Consider the following 20,120-nt stretch of genomic DNA (forward strand, 5'->3'; position numbering starts at 1 on the left):
GGAAATCTCTGCCTCTTTTAAGTAAGTGTTTCCATTCAGTGCAGCAATGAGTCTGTTGTGCTATTATAGATTGTGTCGCTGCTGTGGTTGAGAAGAATATGTCAAGGCTGCTGAGTGTACTATTGAACGCCGTGTCACACATGGGTTTGACACATGCTGCGGGCAGACACAGGGCATTGCTCACAAGACTGGTGCCCAGCTGAACCAGATCAGTCATTGCTAGCCCTCAGGCTAAATGACAGCAAGGCAGGCAAATCTGAGCTCAATTGTGAGACTATAATGAGCAGACGTGCAATATTAAGCACACACAAAACACAGCATTACACTGGATGACGGTTTTCATTGTTACTGACATCCTGGTAGAGCTTCAAAGCCACCACTTATAGACTTATAGAGGTTATTGATTAATGAATGAGTGTAACCCCTGAAGCCAAATGAAAGTTATGTCATGTCATCTCGTGACCCCTGAGTTGTTACTGATAATAGGGAGAAGTATATGCATGTTCATGATTTATTTCCACAGTTAGTGAAATTCTAGCTCGGTAATTCCACCACACAAAATTTTTTAAATGATGATCAATCATTCTAGACCTAGTTTGCTTGCTAATGACCAAGTGGCTCACTAATAGGAAGATAAGTTAACCAGATAATGGTAGTAGATAGCTAGCACCATGCATTTACATAAGATGATTGGCATGGTAAAAGAATTCTTAGGGTAGCTAACAGAGTTCCATGAAATTGCTAAATTACTTAGACCTAGCTATATATATATATATAAAACCTTTTATATATATATATATATATATATATATATATATATATATATATATATATATATATATATATATATATATATATATATATATATATAAGGTTTTACCTAGATATTTACATTTTCTCTTAACAGTGACTACGTTTACATGGACAGCATTAATCTAATTAATGACCACGTTCGCCTCCCACCGCCAGGGTCGGGGTTCGATTCCCACGGCTCTGTGTGTGCGGAGTTTGCATGTTCTCCCCGTGCTGCGGGGGTTTCCTCCGGGTACTCCGGTTTCCTCCCCCAGTCCAAAAACATGCATGGTAGGCTGATTGGCGTGTCTAAAGTGTCCGTAGTGTATGAATGGGTGTGTGAGTGTGTATGTGATTGTGCCCTGTGATGGATTGGCACCCTGTCCAGGGTGTACCCCGCCTTGTGCCCTATGCTCCCTGGGATAGGCTCCAGGTTTTCCATGACCCTGAAAAGGAGTAAGCGGTTGGAGATGGATGGATGGATGGATGGTGTTTACATGAGTCGCTTATAGAATACTCCTGTCATGTTCCCGTTTTACATGTTTTAGAACATAATTAGATTAACAGCCCGCATCATTACCTCTCCACGCCAAGCCGTCCGACGTCCCTCCAGAATTTCACGTATCAACATATAGTTGGTCTTCGTTATGGTACCGTATACAGTTTTGGATGTTTTTATTAAATTTTTTTACGAACGTTGCAGTTAATTATTTGTCATGCTGTACGTGCTTTTAGACAACTGCTTCAAGCCGTGGGCTGCGTCCCAAATCGCGTAGTTACCGTCTACAAGGTAGCCGAGATACATGTATTTTCCCCACTACAGACCTATAGTAGGCAAGTATGCGATTTGGAATGCGGCCGAACTCTCCTGTTCGCCGTAAAACTGCCGTGTGTGATCGTGTCCTGTCGCAAAATGCGGTGAAAACTCTCACACGACGTTCATAATGTGATTAAGGTTTTTACATGTCTGTAATACACGCCCATAATGCGACTAAAACAGGAGTACTCCACCTGTCTTAATTAGATTATTGCTTACTTCGATTATGACGTTAATTAGATTAAGGTAAGTAAAAATTGCTGTTTACATGTTAGTTTCTTAATTAGAGTATGGTCTTAATCGGATTAAGAGTGGATTATTGTTGTCCATGTAAACGCAGCTAATGAGCATATATAATGATTGAGAGGTGCAACAGAAAAATGTTTGCCAGTGGGTGATTGCAAGTTTGAGTCTCAACAATGCCACCTGTAGGCAGGAGAACATTTGGCCATGCTCTCTGGGTGGGAAGGATGTGAGATCATGTATACGGAAGAGGGCAGACAGCACTTTACTCTGAATGTGTTACACTATCCTTTGATGCAGCTGGTTGCTTCACATGTCTTGAGGGAAGCATCTGTTTTCCTTCACCCTCCCTGGTTGGTTGGTTTCATATGATGGGGAGAGCTGGCTTTTGGAAAGGGTGAAAGTCTAAAAAACAAACAAACAAACAAAAAAACAAAACAATATACAAAAAACAATGAAGAAATATTCAAAGTTGTTTATGGGGTGGGTGAAATTGTAATTTAAGTAAAAATCTGTTACTATCACTATTGCTGAGCAGGTGCAACGGCGTAACCATGGTATGGACATTGGGGGGGGGGTTTACTAGCCCCTCCAATATCCAAAGTTTGATACTGAAAATTCGCATATTTAGAACATAGTTTTAGGTTTACAGTTACCATTTGAATTCACGTGATTTCTGAGTGATAGAAGCTCCCACAGCATGGGGAAATTGTGGGGTGCTGTGGACGTCCTGTGGGCAGATGTATTCTCTGCTCCATTACCTACCATGAAACCTACCATACCAAGTAGAGGCGAGCTAAGATGTTCGCAGGCAAACCACACACGCTAACATTTAAACACGCAATCACGACTTTTAAACAAAGTCAGAAAGGATGGCTACGAAACTAAATTCAACACTATATATGTTGTAAATACAATTTCCCCACGGATGCTTCCAAGCAATGTTGTGCTGCCTGCATTGTGACCAGTTACCATTATTTTCCCAGAAGTGCAATGACTGACTTAGATGATCATTTTAATTTGAATAATAATAAACTGAATATTTTGTTTGGGTAACTGGTGTCATTTATTATGCTGTTTAGCTTGCTATGTAATAAGTGTACAAAGTGTACAACAATATATAGTGGTAACCCGAAACGTTAACTATGTAAAGGGTACTGGAGTTGTCTTTTCTTAATTCTAAAGACAAACTGCCATAACTAGTTCTGAATGGATAACTACAATATGACCACAACTCAGATATTAGTTCCATATCTCTCGTTGCCAAGCTAGCACATCTCAGCATTATGCTGAGCCTTATATTTGTAAAATCACTTAGTTGTCCTTAGCCCAAATGTAGTGTAAAGGAACGAAATGCTGTGCAACTTTCCTCACTTTCACTCGCATTTATAACAGTCTGTCACAACGTGACTGTTCACAATGAACTCGGCCGGAGGATATGCAAGGGAATGTAACGTTAATGGTCAAAAACTGGAACTGACGTTAGCCTAACCTACTTCGTGGGTGTGCAAATATCAAAAGTTAATTGACGTTCTTAAGAACAAACCAAGCCATCTATACTAAGCTAAGCTTACCTACTATTTAGGTATCTAGTTACTTACTGTCTGAAAAAAGCTTGTATGTTCTGCTGCACTTTTTTATGCATGGCCGCTGTCTCCATTTCTTACAGACTGAGCTGCTAAAATATATCAACGAACTTGCGTTGAGTGTGGGAGCAACCAAGTGTACAATTGCAGGGGGGGCACACACCTATTTTCCTTAACAAACGGAAATATTTTAAAAAGGAATTGACATAAATAAATAGAATAGATGAAGAAAAGACAGATCCGTTGGCAGGGTTCATTAAAGGGGGACATATAGAAAATATTTTCTACTGTATATTGGGGGGACAGATTGGTATTTCCTCAACATTGGGGGGGACACGAGCCCCCCCAAAGAATGCGTGGTTACGCCCATGAGTAGGTGTAACTTTTATGGACACATCCCCTTTTGCTGAAAATAGTGTTTTTACTCAACCATATGTGCTGCAAATGTATTCATTGTATTGTGACTTTTCATTGCCTTCTTCTGGTCCAAATTAATCAGTCATTATATTTAATATGAAAAAAGATGGACTATTCACTAAAAATCTCAAAACACTGGGAACACTGGGTGAAATAAACATGGCATGGGATTTAAAGAAAAAACATTTTGAGAGTTAAAACCCAGAAAACAATTGAATTTGTGTGTTTCCCTAAAAGAGAGGGAGGGAGAGCTTAGAAGAGGAGACATCTCTTTAAAAATCTTCAACACTTCACTTCAGCACTCACCCAGCTTCATACTCCTCTAGTTATTTACTAGATCCTTTATACTACTCTTTTCATTTTCAATAATGTTTCCTCTACTTGCCTGTCCACCCTGCATTATCATTTCATTCGAGCCAACGGTAGGACTTTAGCTGCAAATGTGCTCCCTCTGTGTGAAAAGATGGTTCCAAATGCAGACTTCCAATTATAGTACATCCCTCTTAACTGATGGTTATTAATTCCTTCAAACTCATTATGCCATGCAAAATAGGCTTCCCCCATGGGAGGAATATTAATGAAGGAGAAACTTTGCCACATTCTTGTTACCATCACAGACCTTCTCTGTTTCTTTACACTCTGTGTTACTGTATATATAGAGATTATTATGAGATATGTTTTAAAATTGAAGAGTACTGAATGGAGCTTTTGCAAACTGCAGTTTTACAATAACATGAAACAGTATATTTCTTGGCTATCCAATCCACATATGAGCCATATTTCCTGTCTATTACAAACACGTCTGAGCCAATTAATCTTTATTCATGCTTGTTTGTGTGGAAAAAAAATAGGTTGCCTACAAGAGAGGAGAGAATATTGCTGTATGGTATGATATGTATATGGGAGCACTGGAATTCTGCACAAATTTCATGCCCGATAACTTACCATGGCTGGCTGGTAAATTTATTTGATACATTTATTGGAGATAATTTGCACTCACATGAAGCAATTCATTAAATACAGAGTGACTGTATTGTGCAGCTATAACAATATAACATATGTCAGTTTGCACTCTGCTGGTGATTCATTAATTGACTATTCCACATAGCAGCCTTTTAGATATAGTTGATATTTTATTAGAAAATTACTTTATAAAGTTTATATATCATATCAAGAAATGTGGTGCTATGGTGGTGCAACAGGAAGTATTGTTGCCTCACAACTCCAGGATCCTGGGCTTGAGCTACTGTCTGTATGGAGTATCACATGCTCTCCAAGTTTGCGTGGGTTTTCTTGGTTTCCTCCAACCTCCTAGGATCTAGGCAATCCTGTGTAAATTGTGCCCTGCAGTGGCCTGGTGTCTTATCCAGGGTATGTTGCCACCTCACACACAGTATTCCCTAGACAAGCTCCAGATCCACCGGGACACTGACCAGGATAAAGTGGTTACTAAAGATGAATGGATGAATGATTTAAGAAATTGCCTCAAGAGTTATATACATTGTGAGGCTGAACCCTCTAAGTAGAGCAAGTAAAAATGAAGTCCAGCTTTACACTCACTTTACACTGAGCAAACAGGGCCAAATCACAGGCTGATCCCAATAAAACACTTCAGTCTCTCCTGGTCATGCCTTACTGCTCCCAGAGGTCTTGATTGATTGAGCCGCTGGCCAATCAAGACACATTGATCTAAGAGTCTCCAACATGGCCAGCATCCAGTCATCTAGTTTCTGTCAAAACAATTCTCAAGACAATGGCTGTGGTGTAGCCGACTCTCTTGCACTGAATTGAACTTGCACTGAGCAAAAGGACTATATGTGCACTTTATGACATTTCCCCTTTCTGTAATGGCTTTACTTCTTTACAGTGTAATTTGTTTTATTTGTTTGAACTCCTATGCAGACAACAAAATTACACTGAATAAAAAGTTATATTTATAAACATTTAATTATTTCATCTGGTAAATAAAATACAAATTAAGCATAATGTGAAATGAAACCTTTTTTTCTCTCTTTTTTTCTCTTCGTTCTAGGGGGGATATTTGAATCCATTGAAACTGGGCCATCTGGTGCTGAGGAACTAGCCTTTAAATTTGCTTTAAATACAATCAACAGAAACAGAACCCTACTGCCGAACACAACACTAACATATGACATCCAAAGGATAAACATCCATGACAGTTTTGAGGCTTCCAGAAAAGGTATGGCACTCAAGTTATTATGTGCTCAGTGAGTCACACTATTATAAAACCCACATGAGAAGACATGTGGGTTTTATAATAAGTCTTGTTAATAAGGGAAAACAATGCTGGCAACTTGGTAGGTAGACAGGGAGATTGGAGATAATAGAGAAAGCTACTACAGTCAGGGATAAAAATAAACTTTAAATAATCTTTATTTAATTATATAGCACTTTTCCAACAAGTTATTACAACAGAGTGGCGGCACAAAAGTAATTTTTGGTAAATTTTTATTATTGTTTACATATACTTGATCAAGTACTGTATATTAATATGCAGTATATTCAAGTTTTTTTTTTCTTGTTTCAATTAAACTAGTACTTAAATATACTGTATATTTGGAAAGTCAAGATAATTTTAAATATATGTAATAGAGTTGGTAGATTAATCTAAAAATAATTTTAGACTGTTATTTATGATAGATGGTTGTTAAATATTAGTTTATTACTTATTTAATATTCTACCATTATTAAGTGTTGCATTCCTTCCCTAGCATGTGATCAACTCTCTCTGGGAGTGGCAGCTATTTTTGGCCCCTCTCACAGTTCTTCAGCCAATGCAGTCCAGTCCATCTGCAACGCACTGGGGGTGCCACACATCCAGACCAAATGGAAGCACCAAGTGTCAGACAACCGTGACTCATTCTATGTCAGCCTCTACCCAGACTTCTCCTCCCTCAGCAGGGCCATCCTAGACCTGGTGCACTTTTTCAAGTGGAGGATGGTCACAGTGGTGTATGATGACAGCACAGGTGAGAATTCGCTCATTTGCATCCCATACACACAGAGTAGCCACTATACTGTGCAGTATCTTAAGTAGCTTTATCTTTCCCAATCTGACCCACAGCGTTGGATTTTAAATGATTCCTTGGTTTCTGTCTGAGCCAAAGCCTCAGGATGACACGTCCTGTTATAACAGCAGGTGCACATACCTCAGCAGTCAGGCTACATATGCCATATGCCAGGGTTCAGCTTAGTAGCCAGCAGATGGGACATCCTGCCAGCTTTCCTGGAGTGTACATACAGGATTTCTCCAAGCTCCCTGTTGTGTGTAGCCTACAGCCATTGTGCAATACAGTGCTCTCATTTTATATGCATTTTAGGCATTGTGAAGTTCTATAGCATGCTATCCAACTTGTCTAGAGGTGGAAATGTAAGGTTACACTGCCTATGGCATTGAGTTTTGCTGCAGGCACTGAGGTCTCCTGGCACAGTCTGAACTTCAAGATAGAATTGATCACTGTGTTTTTCAATCCTTAGATTAATTAAGGGATAAATGGACATGGCCAGCTTTCACCGGGGTTAATAGTGCCTTGATTTTCTGTCACCAGACCTAGATATGTGAGCGAAACCCCAACTGAGGACCAAAAACAAGAGCCACTTGTGAAAAGATGCTGTAAATCAGGAGCCTTTGACTGTGAGGGGGAAATAATAAAGATGTGCCTGGGTGGTTGCATGGATGAGTCCACCTGTAATTAGAATTCATGAATTAGCCATGTTTACTGCTAGATTAATAGCTCATTCAAGCATAGTGGTTAACCATGAACAAACACATAAACAAGCAGATCAATAGCCATTATTACATTCAACTAATGTCTCAACTTTGTGTATTGGAGAAGCAGAGCAGGCAGAATTGGTCTCAGCCTGCCATTCTTGAGAGATTACTGAGTTTAAAATGAGTCATACATGGAATAGACAGATATGAAGACTGTCCAGAAGAAGAAGGAAATGACCATTTTCATCCTTTTCATTCTTCTCATCATGACAGTAGAGAGTGACACTTCCCAAACCAAACATGAGCCCTTTATGAGACCTTTGAATCTGGCAACATGACTTTAAAGAGTTGTTTTTGAAATTCTGTATTTTTTATCCTGTACTAGGCTGACGTTCCCTCTGAAAGGGAAGCATATATAACCAGAAAAATAAAATGGAATTGGCTATATAAACCGCACTGTGGTATACTTTTTTCCTCTGTAGAAAGGTAATTTACTGTGTGCCCAAAGCATATCAATTACTTTTTTCTGATAAATTGCATAAAGGTCAGTACAGACTACAGACCAACAATAATGGTTACTGAGGACAGAACCTGATTGTGGGGCTGTAGGCCTAATGGACTTGCAGTATAAAGTTATCTGGGATGATTAGGAGCATTTTCACTCCAGAGTTCACACTCAGTTACATTGTGGTATATAATACATTTCAAATAACTAAACTGAAAAATGATTAACACCAATAAACATTAAAAAAATCTTAATGCAAGTTCTGTGCACTTTCTTTTTTTCAGATGAATTATATCATGTCTGTGTTCATATTTAGGTCTTTGTAATGACCAGATTTAATTACATTTTTAGTTTATGGTTAGGGCTACAGTATGGGGTATGCATATAGTGCCCTCCACTAATATTGGCACCCTTGCAAATATGAGCAAAGAAGGGCGTGGAAAATTGTCTTAATTGTTTAACCTTTTGATCTTTTGTTAAAAAAATTCACATAAATACTCTGCTCTCATGGATATCAAACAATTGCAAACAAAACAATAAATATAGGTGTGGAACAATTATTGGCACCGCTATGAATTCATGTGAAAAATATATTTGAAGTATTGATATTTTATATTTTTTAGTATACCTGGATGACTCGGAACAGGAAATTGTTCAACCATAACTTGATGTTTCACAGGGGTATAAATATGAGGTAACACATATTCCAAATTCCCTTAGTCACTCATAACAATGGGTAAGACCAAGGAATATAGCTGTGATGTGTGACAAAAGGTTGTTGAGATTCACAAAATGGGAAGTGGCTATAAGAAAATAGCACAAGCACTGAAAATGCACATCAGTGCAATAAAGTTCCAGTCGACTGGATATTTTATGAATAAACCTGGAATTGGACGTGTGTATATATTGTCTCAACACACAGTGAAAAGGATGGTTCATGTGGCCAAAAAATCTCCAAGGATCACAGCTGGAGAATTGCAGAAATTTGTTGTATCTTGGGGTCAGAAATTCTCCAACACTAAAATCCGAAGTCACCTACATCACCACAAGTTGTTTGGTAGTGTTTCAAGAGAAAAGCTTCTACTCTCATCCAAAACCAAACTCAAGCATCTTCAGTTTGCCAGACACTACTGGAACTTCAAATGGAATCAGGTTCTATGGTCAGATGAAACAAAAATAAACACCAGACGTGGTTTTGGCACACACTCTCTGTAGCCATATGGAAAAGTACCTCATGCCTATGGTTAAATATGGTGGTGGCTCTTTAATATTTTGGGGCTGTTTTTCTGCCTGAGGACCTGGACATTTTGTTAGGATCAACAGATATTAAATGAAAACCTGACTGCCTCTGACAGTAAGCTTAAAATGGGACGTGGTTGGATCTTTCAGCAGGACAGTGATCCAAAACATACATCAATATAAACACAAAAATGGTTTACTGACCACAAAATCAAGGTCCTGCCATGGCCATCCCAGTCCTCTGACTTGAAATCCATAGAAAACCTGTGGGGTGGACTGAAGAGGAGAGTCCACCAGCGTGGACCTCGTAATATGAAGGATCTGGAGAGATTCTGGATGGAGGAATGGTCTCAGATCCCTTGCCATGTATTCTCCAACCTCATCAGGCATTAGAGGAGAAGACTCAGAGCTGTTATCTTGGCAAAGGGAGGTAGCACAAAGTATTAACTAAAAGGGTGCCAATAATTGTTGCACACCTATATTTAAGAATGTAAGATGTTTTTTGGATAATCCTGAGTTTTGTTTGCAATTGTTTGATATCCATGAGAGCAGAATATTTTTGTGAATTGTTTTAACAAAAGATCAAAAGGTTAAACAATAAAGACAATTTTTCACAACCTTCTTTGGTCTCTCTCTCTCTCTCTCACACACACACACACACACACACACACAGACATACATATATATATATATATATATATATATATATATATATATATATATATATATATATATATATACACATACAGTATATATATAGTGTGTGTATGCACACACCTATGCTAGGCTAAAGCTGAGTGTGTCAAATATATTTCAAGTTTCAAGCTTGAGGCAAGAGCTTGAATTGAGACAAGCACTGCTGGAGTGCACCCAAAGTCTCCTAGGACCCCTTCAGTAATCTGTTTCAATTTGATCTGTGTGAGTGCACCAAACCAGCGGCGCCATTCACAGTAATGAAGGAGCCAGCCCATCATATGCTTGGCTAGTGTTCCCTAGATTGTTTAGAGTGTCACGCTGCCATTTTTCCTAAGTGGCATTGTAATTTAAGGCTTCTACATTTGTGCCCTAATAAGTGCTTTGATGATTTCATCTCTATAAAAGAGCCATTTTCACAAATACTCGTAATGACATTTTAATGAACATTTCTACAATTTGTGGTTCTTCCGTCTCGCTTGTTAAATACAGCCTTGCCATAGTTTGCTTTAAATCAGCGTTATACCAAAAATAAGACAATGCCAATTTTAATTACTGCTCAAAGCCCATGCTAAAACAAAATGTCCTTGAAAGAGTTACTTCGGTGTGAAGATGGTCTAATAAGATGTTGACATCTTATATTAAAAAGACAGCACCTTATGGTAGTACCAGCAGTACATCTATGTGATACGTTGACAAGGTGTTTAAGCATACACCAGGCATGACGCTGCAATGCAGATGTTCTTCTAGAGTCGCTAAACGACTTGTGGTTATGCTCTCCGCTCCAGCCAAGGCAGCAGTCTGGTGGAAATTCTCTCTTCACCCTCATCTGGCAGTGTTGTGGACTCCTTATTTTCAACTCTATTGCTGCTGAAAGTGAAAATGGGAATGAAAAATTACTGAGAGAATGCAAGCATGCATGTGTGTAATTTCCACAAAGTAGAATGCCTCTGCCCTTCAAGCTGGCTATTAAAATCTGTGACCGGAAACTTGCTGTAATCTGCCTACAATTTGTTCAACATGTTTAATTGAACTCAGATAAGCCTGCCCATGCAGCAAGGGCTACCTTCACGTCTGACCTGTACTGTATGTCTGCAGCTCTCTGGGACAAGCTGGCTGTAACTCTGCAGTGCTGTTGCCAACACAAAATTTTGCCCATCTGCACCCATTAAAGTACTTTCTCTGGTAGGAGCTCTGTCAGGCAGTGTTTTGGGTACTTTGGCAGGGAAAACTCATTAAGCAATTATGTCTCCTCACATACATTTATCAAATGTTTTTCTGTTTTACACTTAAGAGGCTTCTAATAAACACAGTGATGGGAAGACATGTCCACAGTGAGTTAAATATGGAGCTAGGAGAAGGTGGGAAATAGTACTTAATACAGATCAGCAGTGGCAACTGATATTTTCCTTTTGAGTTCCTGCCATGTTTTCTGTGAGTACATACATGCACTGTTCTACACTGACAGGGCAGAGGGGATGAGCAGACATGACAGAATAGCAATGATAAAGCTAAAGACAACTACACCAACAGGAACTAACGATTTAAGAGAATTGGTGTCAAAGTAGGTGACAAAGCTAGGTTGACTAACTAACTGCAGTGCTGTGATCTCTGCAGTCTTAGATGTGCACCTCTATATATCTTAGATAGCATAAATAAATGACTGGATTTCAAAGCAATTTTAGCACACAAAGGACTTACTGTTTAGTATTAGAGAAATGCTGGATGTTTAGCAATAAAGAATGGCATCTATTAGTGCATTTTTCTGCATCATGCACACCTGTGAAAATGACATTGCGTTCATGTACAGGACAGAGAGCTCTATTCAGCAAACTGGTGTCAACTTTAATAACTATGTTCTTTTTAATGTGATGTTTAAGATTTTTGTACATCACCTGCAAGTTTTATTACCCTGATACAAAGTTGACCTGTACATATGCATATGTCCAATGTGCTCAGTGATACATGTTCACCATGTTAGAAGTTCCTATAGGTTTCCATCATTTGTGTAATATAGAGCATTTATTTGACCTTATATCAAAACCACTATGGCTGAACAGGAGTAAATGAGTAAAGGGCTGGTGACAATCTTCAAGGGCTATATTGATATATAATGTCCTCCACTAATATTGGCACCCTCGGTAAACATGAGCAAAGTCATCTGTGAAAAATTGCCTTTATTGTTTAACCCTTCACAAAAAACTCACAAAAATGTTTGTGAATTTTTGAACCAAAGATCAAAAGGTTAAACAATAAAGACAATTTTTCACAGCCTTCTTTGCTCATATTTACCAAGGGTGCCAAAATTAGGGGCACAGTAAACTGATGGGAATACTGATTCTCTTGACTGAGTCTGATCATTTGGCTCAGCTCATAAATAAGAGTTGACTCTTTCAGCTCCCAAATAACTCATTGTTATTTTTTATTTGTAATACAGATGACATTTAGTGATATTGTGACTGGTGATTGTTCTATGACTGAAATTATTTCATGAAATCTTACTCTATCTTGTACTTAACAAAATAACATTAATTTGAATTATATTTGATAAAATCTATTTAAATGCTTGTTAAAATACAGTAAGAATTCCTTTATTAATTTTATTGTGCTTGCTGTCTATGTGCTTTGTTAAGAAGATTAATTTACATTTATTATAATAACTGCTTGCCACCCATAAACACATAGAGTACATCTTTGACAAGCAGCAGTGCAGTAGATCCTCCCTGTCATGCTACCTCACACATCTTACCATTCACACTAATGAACAGTTCAGGAGTTGAAAGAAGTTTCCTTGTTAGCATTTTGATTAAATTGCACTGCAAGAGTAACAGCATGAGTAACAGGTTGGAGAGTTGGCTCTAAATTTTCACCTAAAAAAGCAGACTTACAGGTGACCAAGGAAAAACCAGTATCTACTGAAATACTGTAGCATTAAAGTAAAGTTAACATAAAGCGTCAATGCACCTTGGCATAGATTCTACAAGTATCTGGTTCTCTCATGAACTCTCAAATCCAAAAGTCTATAGGCTCTGTGCTGCAAATTGACAGGCAAGGTTTGTAATCAAAGAAGAGTGCAGAAAATATTTAGGACTGGATTGTGTGACAGTAGGAAAGACCAAGACAGAAACAGAGAATGAAAGAGGGTGGGGGGTTGGGTAGAGAGAGTATAGCAGTCGGAATATTTCAGAGAGGGATAGATTTCATTAAAATTAAACTCATATTAGTCATCCATTCATGGGGCATCCTTATCTTCTTCTAATTAAAGTGAAGGAAATCAAATGAATGAAGAGTATAATTTAAATTATTCTCAATCCATATTTGTAATATGTATGTCGAAACTCTGAGCCAACTCTGAATGATAGTGAAAATTCTGCAAGTTATGCATTTACAAAATCTAATTTCTCTCAGACTTTGTTAGTAACAGTGTTACTAATGATCTCTCTCTTTCTCTCTCTCTCTCATTCTTTATCTCTCTCTGGCTCTGTTCCTCTTCGTCTCCCTTTCTTTCAGGTCTTATCCGGTTACAGGAGCTCATTAAGGCACCCTCTCGTTACAATATCCGGTTAAAAATCCGACAGCTGCCAGCAGAGACAAAAGACACCAAGCCACTTCTTAAGGAGATGAAGCGAGGGAAAGAGTTCCATGTGATCTTTGATTGTGGACATGAGATGGCTGCTACCATTCTTAAACAGGTGAGCTTCAAATATATAGTACAAGCATAAAAATCAATCCTGCTCATTAGTCCAATATTACCAAGTTTCATTTTCTGTACATATCAATATTGAAAATTGCCTTTTGTTTTAGTCTGAGGCTTCAGTATCAGACAACAGAACTTAACAGACAACAGACATCAAATTCAGCTGAAAGTTGTCATGTTTCTCCAGAAGAGATAGTTAAATATTAAAGATATCATGATTCACCCCTTACAGGAATATTTCTAATAAATTTCTGAATGCAGTTATTGTAAAGAAGGTCAACATTGCACATCTGAGCAATTTGTGTTTTTCACAACACATCATAGTACTGTCCTAGTTTCCTCTAAACCATTTCTAGGCAGCTATTTATTATATTTATTTTTTCCAATGCAAAACAAAAGACTGTGATTGTGGACAGAAATGTCTCACTGATTAGTGTGTGACTGAATGAGGCTCAGTCCTTCAATAAGTCACACTACTGGTCACATGGCATGGTGAAGCCCCTTGGCATGCTTGGAGCATGCTGCTGAGGCCAAACTAACCAAACTGGCATCAGGATGTGAGGGAATTTGCCATCCAACATTTAAAATGAGGATGTGGCCAGTTGTGTTCTCTCTGGGACCCTTCTCACAGATGGCACACAGTCAGAATTAGGCATAGCTAAGCAGTGTGTTTAGCATGTGAGACAAATATGGGCCAATAATATGCCTTATATGACTTTCTGGCAATTCTTGCAATTCTCGTTTTCCTTTGCAAGAGAGTTTTAAATATGCTTCGACTGCTGATCTACTGTCCCAAAGCCATATGGCTTAAAAGGGTGGGGATGCTCAGTCTTAGGTAGAGCAGCAGTTTGTCTCATGATGTAAAGTATTTACTAATCAACAAAGTCTACTGTAACAATCAACTGTAAGAAAATTCTACTAGTTAAGACAAATTCAGTACTTATCATAATTTACTGATTTGAAGTTTTTCTCATGCTTAAGATATAAGATGCATAAAATAGGAGTCGGGAACAGTCTGTGTCTATTAAGCACCACTTTGATTGTTTTAGTGTGTTTTTGAATATCATTGGTAAGTTGGGAGGTGTGAAGTGTGTTGGGAGTGGGTCGGCCACTCAAGCTATGATTTACTATGGGTTTGTGTGTGTAAAAACGTTTAAACATTCAAACAAAAGAATATATGTAAATAATAATAATAATAATAATAATAATAATAATAAGAAGAATAAGAATAAAAATAATAATATAAAGCCTATTGGTTTACAGAGGTTTGCACCTATAATCTGAGTAAAATAGCATGAGTTTGCATGACCATTTTGTGTGCTTGCCATAATGTATATGCAATTTGGAGCATTTCTGTTCATTATTGCAAAATACAGGGTTGTACTGATGCAAATTAATTCATTTTACTTAATTCATGGGCAAGTGGTAATTTTGTGGAAGCCTATTTCTGCCAGTTGAGGTCAATATAAAACCATTATTTTATTAATTTGTTGAAATGTTGTCTCAATATCTTAAAATGATACCTTAATATTACTATAAAAGTGGTTTCATATTAATGTTTGTTGCATGTACACATGTCGATCCCATCAGCATTTAAATAGAGCATGTGGAAATGGTTCCATGTACGTTTATTTTATGAAGAGACTGCACACAGTCTAAAACTCTTTTATTTTGCATTCATATTGTATTTTGAACAGTCTACAGGCGTTATACATCACACATTTGTGTATAATATATGTGTAGCAGGTTTCACTCTTCTGGAAATTTCTGAGATCTGAACTTGGCACAGTTATTGAGAACATATAGCATGTGCAAAAGCCTCATTTACATATTGGGCAACACTTTCCATAATTTTTTTGTGAATTGTGAATTCACTAATGAATAATAATTTAATAGTGTATACACACATTAACAATGGCATGACCTATCATTAACAAACATTTGTTAATGCTTACATTCTGATTGCATTATGATTTGTTCATGTTGAATTATGTAATTATGTATTGATGAAGGTTATTAGAAAGTGTTAACACATATTGGTTCCTCGCCCTACTTTGCATATGCACACATTTACTGTATGCAATTATAACTGCAACACGGCCACCGACTGTACACAACACATTCATCAGCTTGCACATGCAAATTAGTGATCTTTATTTAAGATCTTAGCAATTAGGAAGGCATACTAGAATTTGTCAGATTAAAGCTCGATTTCTGTGGCTATAAGAAACAGCGTTCATTTGTGTCCAGCTGAAAATAAATGAACCGTTGTTAGTGTTTACGCAACATAGTGAGTGTCAATCCAGCACTGGGGATTTTGCTGTGTACACTGCTGATATGAATGCTGCTTTCTGAAATGTGTGTAAGAGTGTCCCCTCAATCAGCGTCAATTGTCTCCTGGAGTTTTTTGCAGTCCACCTGGACACTTAGCCGCCTGACACAAGCTGCAATTACTGTTCTGACCCTGAGCCATTCTATTCGCTCTTACCTTTCCCTCACTATAATAATAATAATAATCTGTGATTCATAATCTGTTCAGCTCTCTGTACTCACCTGCTCATCTACAAGTGCTGGTTTATGCTGCATGGCACACAGCCAGACCAGTTAATGGCAGCCCTACACCAACGCAGTCCAGGACTGTAACGGCAACAGAGATGAGTGCACCACTAACATTTCCATTTGCGTTGGTACAAAAGCAGGAGGGCAGCTTTAGCCCACTTGTCTGTTCATTGCAGCCGTTCCAGCCACCTGCTCTTTCTGAGTGTAGCCTGCTGAATTTTTCATGCTGCCCCCAAGAGGAATTCTGATGAACTGAATGATTTGAACAGATCAGACACTTAAGCTCGCCGATTGTTTCTGTATCGTTCCGCAGCACAACAGCTTGGCCCACAAGCTAATTAGCATTATGGATTGAGCCATCTATCTGTCTGTGAGGGATGCTAGCAAAATGCAGGTTTGGGTTGGAGAGTAAACCTGAGAGCTCGTTATCATTATGGAGACATACTGAAGAAGAGCCAAATCAAATCCCATCTGCTCGGTTGTTAGATTACTCAGTCCCAGAACCCGCTGGCTGTAAACAGGAAATCCACACTCATACCTCATGCATTTCAGCAACTCTACTCTGTAATTGAAAAAACAACAACAACAACAACAACAACAACATTTATTATTCCAAACTGTAGTCATTTAGAGTAGGTGAGTGTTCTGGATGGACAGAAACAGAGTGTGTACTTCAGAGGACAGAGGACAGGCATTACTTATTTAATCTGATGCTGACATAATTCATGTTTCAAGACATATACAGTACAATACTGCAATAGAGAAAAATTGCAGTATTTTCAATCGTGATTTCCTTGTAAGGATTTGTTTCAGATTTACACCAAAGCAGCACCATTTCTGCTGTCAATTTTATTTATATAATCATTGTTCTCCTCTCTCTCTCCCACTCTCTCTTGCTTTCTCTCTCCCTCTCTCTGTGTTTTCAGGCTCTTGCTATGGGGATGATGACAGAGTACTACCACTATATTTTTACTACACTGGTAAGAAGCAGTCTGTTCACTAATTGCAATTTATTCATTCGTTTTCATTTTCTTTTATATTTTGACTGTTTTCTACCAGTTTAGAATAATAATATAGACGTTAACACTCATATGGAATTTTTCAGTAACCAAGAAAATCTAAACTATGCTACAATTTAAATTACAATTAACAATATCTTGTTAAGATGAAGTTTTAACTGTATCCTCCTGATGAAAATGTACACACTCTTGGCATCTTCTTAATCAACTTTGTGAAGAAGATTTACTCTTTGTTGCCAAATATCTATTTGTTAACAACAGGTTTTATGCAAAAACTACTTAGAAATACATTTTGATTCAGAAATAAATTTATACACACTTCACTATTTACATTGGTCTTACAAACAAATGTCAAACCTAAGCCTTTATCAAAATGTGTGTCTGAATGTTTGACTGCTAGTGTAGTCTTTGAAGCTTTTTAATATATAAAAAGGACAGGCAGAAAAGTGTACAGGGAAAAAAAATTATTGTGATAAAAGATTAAAAAAAGTTAGTAAAATATAAACTGGTCAAGAGATCTTGATATACAACATAAATATTCATGATAATATCTGGCAAAGAGGGAAGGATGAAAAACACAATAACCTTGGCTAAGATTAAAATGAGAACAATAATAAAAAAAAAACATTAAATCTATCACATCCAGAGTAGGACTAGAGTGATATGAAAATGAGTGATGTGGCTGAGTGTCGCATATTTTCTCAAGTAAAGTGCAGACCTCTTTTATACACCATCCACTACACTTTTATATATGACTGCACACATCACTAGCGAACTGCTTCAGGTACAAGCCACATTCAGATGAAAATGTTTGACGAATGTTCAAACAGCGGTAATATATGCATTGTAAATGAATGGGCAGTGAAAATTGCATCCTGCTTTGGAGACTATATCTGAGAATCTCCAAGTCCTGATGGGCATTATAATCTGTGTCTGAATGATACACAGTTATGAAACTGAGAAGACGAGGTGTGAATATGGACACAAATTGTATTCTTCAGGTTTTTCTGTTAAGGTCTAATGGCAAAAATCATAATCAGATCATATATATTGTCTTGGAATGATTTGAGAGTTTAAATGTGTGAACCGCACTTTGGTGAAAAAAAAAAAACTAAATGTTTTTGATGATCATGGTTACTGATATGTGAAAAAAGGATGTAAAATATAGCAAAGCTATAGGGATGTTTTGCAGAAAATACAATTTCAAGAACTATTTGTGTATGAACAAATGAGACATCTGTGCAAATTTACAGGGTGAACTAGCATTACATAAAATGTTTTTTGTTAATTTCTTTATGATGTGCATACTCATTACTGTTTATTGTGCAAAATTATAAGACATCTGTAGTGTTACTATAAACTCAATAGACAAACAGCTGCTATCTTAATGGTCAGGAACGATCTCCTGTTCACAAAAAGAGTTATTAGCCCTTCCTAGCTAATGAATGCCTGCTTGTTTAAAAATACACTATTTCACCAAAAGTATGTGGACCATCACACCCATATGTGGGTTTACTCCAAACTGAAAAAAAGGAATATGTACCCAGCCAGATTTAAGAGAACATATTATGTACGTGGGGGGGTCAGAGTGGATTAGTGGTTAGCACGTTTGCCTCTCACCTCCGGGTTTGGCATGTCGAATTCCACCTCCACCCTGTGTGTGGAGTTTTCATATTCTCTGTGTACTTTGGGGGGTTTCCTCCGGGTAATACGGTTTCCTCCCCCAGTCCAAAGACATGCGTTGTCAACTGATTTGCATATCCAAATTGTTTGTAGTGTGTCTGAACATTTCGTTCAGGGTGTCCCCCGCCCCTGGAATAGGCTCCAGGCTCCCCGCGACCCTGTGTACAATACTTGGTTTGGAAAATGGATGGATGGATTATGTATAGTTTATGTGATTTCAAAGCAAAACTTCAATGCTTATACTTAATTGCTTATACGTCATTGTTTATACTTAATTGCTTTTCATTGTGATTTCATTGCTTATACTAAAACTGAAACTTAATTTACAATTTTGTAATTACTAGATTGAATGGAGAGTGAGTGTGATCAATTCACGTAGCATTAACGTAAACCACATAAATGAGTGGCCTGACCTCAACCCCACTGAACACCTTTGGGATGAATTGGACTGTGACCCAGGCTTTCTTGTCCAACAGTACTGCCTGATCTCACTAATGCTCTTGTGGCTGAATGAGCAAATCCCCACAGCCGTGCTCCAAATTCTAGTGGAAAGCCTTCTGAAAAGAGTGGAGGCTAATAATTACAGCAAACTAGGGACCAACTCCATATTAATGCTAATGTTTTTGAAAAGGGATGTTCATCAAGCACACCTGGTTATTATAGTCAGATGTCCATATACTTTTGGCTATATAGTATGTCATCACATTTATAATTCAGTTTTTCTGATCATCATTAAACAATAACTCATCAGTGCTCTATTGATGTGATGCTACAGACAACCTTATTTCCTCCCTTCTTGTTTTATTTTCATATACAGGTCTACATGATGCATTTGCACATTTGTCATAATGTTCAGGGGCAGCTATTTTTAACCCCCCCCTCTTGTCTTAAGGAAAAACACATCAATATCAAAAAGACATCAGATCATTTGCTGTCACAAGGTGGATTATTTTGGATTTTTGTGCAAACAAATGTATCAACACCACCAATGGTCACAAGAAAATGACACAGAACGATATGAAGACAATTTCTTACTAGTCCAGACTGTAGATTCTTGCAGATTCATCAATGATGGTCATGTCAGGTGCTTACACAGAGTGACACGCCCCATAGATTGTGTGTGCTTTTCAGATGATA

General features: G+C 37.8%; 1 protein-coding gene across 2 annotated transcripts in view; it reads left to right on the top strand.

Annotated features, from left to right (window-relative positions):
- grik2 (glutamate receptor, ionotropic, kainate 2) overlaps nt 1-20,120 on the top strand; it is a 161,547-nt gene that overhangs the window by 43,880 nt on the left and 97,547 nt on the right. For both annotated transcript variants that reach the window (XM_017479112.3, XM_017479123.3), the window contains exons 3-6: nt 5,888-6,055; nt 6,588-6,845; nt 13,536-13,717; nt 17,208-17,261. In XM_017479112.3, coding sequence (XP_017334601.1) covers nt 5,888-6,055; nt 6,588-6,845; nt 13,536-13,717; nt 17,208-17,261 — 662 coding nt within the window. The remainder of the gene's footprint in view (nt 1-5,887; nt 6,056-6,587; nt 6,846-13,535; nt 13,718-17,207; nt 17,262-20,120) is intronic.

This window comes from Ictalurus punctatus, chromosome 1 (assembly GCF_001660625.3).
Source record: "Ictalurus punctatus breed USDA103 chromosome 1, Coco_2.0, whole genome shotgun sequence".
In the NCBI taxonomy this organism is placed as follows: Eukaryota; Metazoa; Chordata; class Actinopteri; order Siluriformes; family Ictaluridae; genus Ictalurus; species Ictalurus punctatus.